At 32.3% G+C, this 3,516-nt stretch overlaps 1 protein-coding gene across 1 annotated transcript; it reads left to right on the forward strand.

The window, feature by feature from the left end:
* The first annotated feature begins 1,067 nt into the window (after nt 1-1,067).
* On the forward strand, nt 1,068-2,868 carry LOC134247865 (potassium voltage-gated channel subfamily C member 3-like). Its single transcript, XM_062730266.1, has 2 exons — nt 1,068-1,625; nt 1,940-2,868. Exons 1-2 carry the CDS (start codon nt 1,167-1,169, stop codon nt 2,789-2,791), a joined length of 1,311 nt encoding a protein of 436 aa, XP_062586250.1. The 5' UTR covers nt 1,068-1,166; the 3' UTR covers nt 2,792-2,868.
* Nucleotides 2,869-3,516: the final 648 nt, after the last annotated feature.

Genomic DNA, 3,516 nt, shown 5'->3' on the forward strand with positions numbered 1-3,516 from the left:
TTTCCCAATAAAAAATATTTGTAGAAATAAGGTAACTCTTGCTTACAGATTTTTGTCCTTACACATACAACATTGTGATATTCTGACTTAGGAAGCAGCTCTTTATGATATTTTTAATGATTTTAATAGGTGTGATACTAAATATTATATTCATATACAGTACACTTCATATTTTTAATTTCAATGAATCGTTACCCTTTACATAATCTGTATTAAAATTTCTTCATGCTGATCATGATCTTACATAAAAAGCATTTTTGAAAAAAGAGAGCAGCGCTTTATACCTTATTCTATTTTCCATTTGAAGTTGATTTTAAAGCTCTTTATGAAAATCAATGTTAGGAAGTTTTTTTAATAAATTGTGAAATTTACAGCAGAGGGTCCTTTGTCTTTAAAGTCATGAGCTGATACAATGACCTTGTCAGCAAATACAATCTATCATTAAGTAAAATTCTGACTAACGTTTTTCATACTAATTGTTAGACCATTATTTACACACTGAACTGTCGCAGATTTTTTTTATGAGATGGAGCAGGAAAATCAGTTTTGGGATAATCTGGTAATTCTGAAATCTCAATCTAAAGGTATTCTCATAAAAGTCAAATCGATTCTCTTTGTAAAATTGGTTTGTTTTTTTTTTTTACCCATTTCGATACTTCATTTAAAATTGACATGAAGCCCTCTGTATTTCTATTCACCAAGGTAGTACACACTCTTTGTTTCAATTCGATAATAGAAATACCTTGAAAAGAACATTTATTATTTATTCCCCCGATTTTTGCATCCAAAAATCGTTATTAGACGAAACCATATGATGACAGAGATAGATTTAAAAGAACATAAAATATTAATCTTACCAGCATTGTATGTATCAACTTATCTTCAGGGACAAATCATGTTTCATTGTAACTGCACGAACCCAGTATCGAACATGATATCCTTTCACTAAATGAACAAAGTATGTAAATAATTTTTAAAAGAAATTAAAATCATTGATTTTATCATATAAAATCAATACCCCTTTCCATCAAGGCTCCTGCAGTTCTGGAACATTCAGTATTTTGTGAAATAGCACTTCAAGTTGAATGTGAACAATATTTGAGATTTTTCTTAAATTTTCTCCGCATATTTTTAACAAGACATTCAGCTTCAAGGACGGAATCATCATGACCGATAGTTTCCACATCAGTTTACGAGGCACTGAATATACAACTTCCTCCAAATCCGTCGGAGAATTCATGGACAGACTTGTCCAATGTGGACGAGCAGATGTGATTTCCCCAGGTCATTATTTTGTTGACAGAAACCCTACTGTTTTTCATCATGTTTTGGATTATGTGTCTGGGAGAAAATTTCATCTTCCCAAAGGAATTTGTGCCATCGAGGCGAGAGAAGAAATGGAGTTCTGGATGATTCCCATTGAAGCAATCCCGGTGTGCTGTTACGAAATACTTTACAATGACAATTTGTCTAGCTATGAAGCAATTGAAAAAATGGAGATTGGTTTGATGCATGGCGTTTCCCCTACAGAAAAAGAAAAAATAATCCCAAGAGCAAAGCTTGTAAAATTAAGAGATACTCTGAACAAAGCCTCGGTGGATCCAAGCTCCAGTCTTCTTGGAAAGGTTATTTAAATCTGTTTTTTTTTCAACTTTCATTTAAAAAGCCTTAATTTTGTAGGAGAGTGGCACTCTTTACTCTCACTATTGTTTTTGCAACTTCAATTCTGGTTCATTATATGTTTTTTTTTTAGAAAACACATATCTAAAGTTAAAAACTAGAGGTGTTGAAAGTATTAAATCATGTGAAGGAAATGATTTTAATTGTTTAAGGCGTCTATAGTATTTTATTTGAATCGTATGTTTCAGATACTGTTGGGCTTGGTGTCTGTGGTTACAATTGTGTAGTTATTTTAATTGTACATATGTGAATATTTCAGATATGGTTGACCTTTGAGGCTGTTGTTACAATCCTAGCGATTATCTGCTTCATCTTGAATACAGATAAAGACTACCGGGAGGATAGAGGGAGCATTCCAGCCATATCGGACAATGATACGTATAACCATGTCTTCAGTAACCCCAAACTCTCCATGCTACTAACCAAGAAAATTCCTACAGAGCGCGTGGTCCTAGAGGGTATATCTAATGTGTTTCTTCTGCTTGATCTGATTTTACGATTTATCATCACCCATCAGAAGAAAACATTCTTTTTGGTTTCATCAAACATTTTAGAAATTATTGCGATTACGATTTCATTTTTCGTGATATATATGGATAGACATCCTGAGATAATTGTTCAAAACAGTTGGCTGGATGAAATCATTATATGTGTTGGATGTCTATACTCTTTAAGAGTTTTCAAACTGTTACGCTTAGCAGAAACAACAGGTGAAATGAAGATTTTGAAGTTATGTTTTCAAAACAGCTTGAAACTAATAGTACTTCTTTTAATGCTATTCACAATTTTCTCAGTCATTTTTGGATCGTCGATGTTTTGGGCCGAGTTTCACAATTCAGAAACATTTCCCAATATGTTTGTCAGTATTTGGTGGGCGGTTGTTACCATAACGACCGTTGGATACGGTGATCACTATCCGAAGGGTTCATATGGGTACTTGATGGCTTCTCTGACCGCTGTATTTGGTATATTATTGATAGCCATGCCCATCGCATCTTTATCCTCCAGTTTCAATACTTATTATAGCTGTTACACGTATAAAAAGAAATATACCGAAGCTAAGAAAAAGTCCAGAGAAAATATTTCTGAAAGTGCTTTTGATAAGAGTTGATAAATTATAACATCATCAACTGGTTTAGGTTTACCTGTATGATAAGTTCTCTTATAAAACATTAATCAAATAATGGACACTGGTACTTTATTTATTTGTTAATTCATTGGTATGTTTTCAAAAATGATGTTTAAAATAAAATCAAAATGTTACTTTATTTTAAGTTTAATCATATTTTAAAATTCTAGTCAAATATATTGAATCCTTAAATATATCATAAATAGCATATTGATTTTAAGACAGGTGAAGCTCGTTCAGTGGAGTTGGACTTTTTAGGCAAATACTGCTTTAAAATGATAAATTGACAGATCCAAGGCGGTGAGTCAGTAAAATACGTGAAAAATATAACGAAAAGAGAGGTGAAGCTAAGAAGGAGTCCAGAATGGCGTCCTATCTTCTATTGTTTTAGTATTACTGTATATGATTTTTAATTAATAATCATTGCACAACGATTGCGAGCCCCTGTGGCTTGACATTGAGGTATCAATAAACAGTATTTACTTCTATTTAGATGTAGATTCTATGTATCCCAGTGAACTTGAAATAAAAGACATGTTTCATATCTGGATATTTTAGTAGAAAAAGACGTGAATGGTTACCTAACAACAAAAGTTAATTATATTATGAACATGATGAATTCAACAGTACTTTTCTATCGTCGACTTCCCTCACTTATGTACATATAGTAATATACATTTACACTTATAACCTACATTAAAATGGAG

The sequence above is a fragment of the Saccostrea cucullata genome, unplaced genomic scaffold (genome assembly GCF_032062105.1).
Source record: "Saccostrea cucullata isolate Sc308-1 unplaced genomic scaffold, CSIRO_AGI_Scuc_v1 ctg120, whole genome shotgun sequence".
Taxonomy (NCBI): Eukaryota; Metazoa; Mollusca; class Bivalvia; order Ostreida; family Ostreidae; genus Saccostrea; species Saccostrea cuccullata.

Coding starts and splice junctions, on each gene's coding strand:
- LOC134247865 (XM_062730266.1), top strand. CDS start 1,167: ATGACCGATAGTTTCCACATCAGTTTACGAGGCACTGAATATACAACT. Junction 1,626..1,939: donor GCTCCAGTCTTCTTGGAAAG/GTTATTTAAATC, acceptor TGAATATTTCAG/ATATGGTTGACCTTTGAGGC.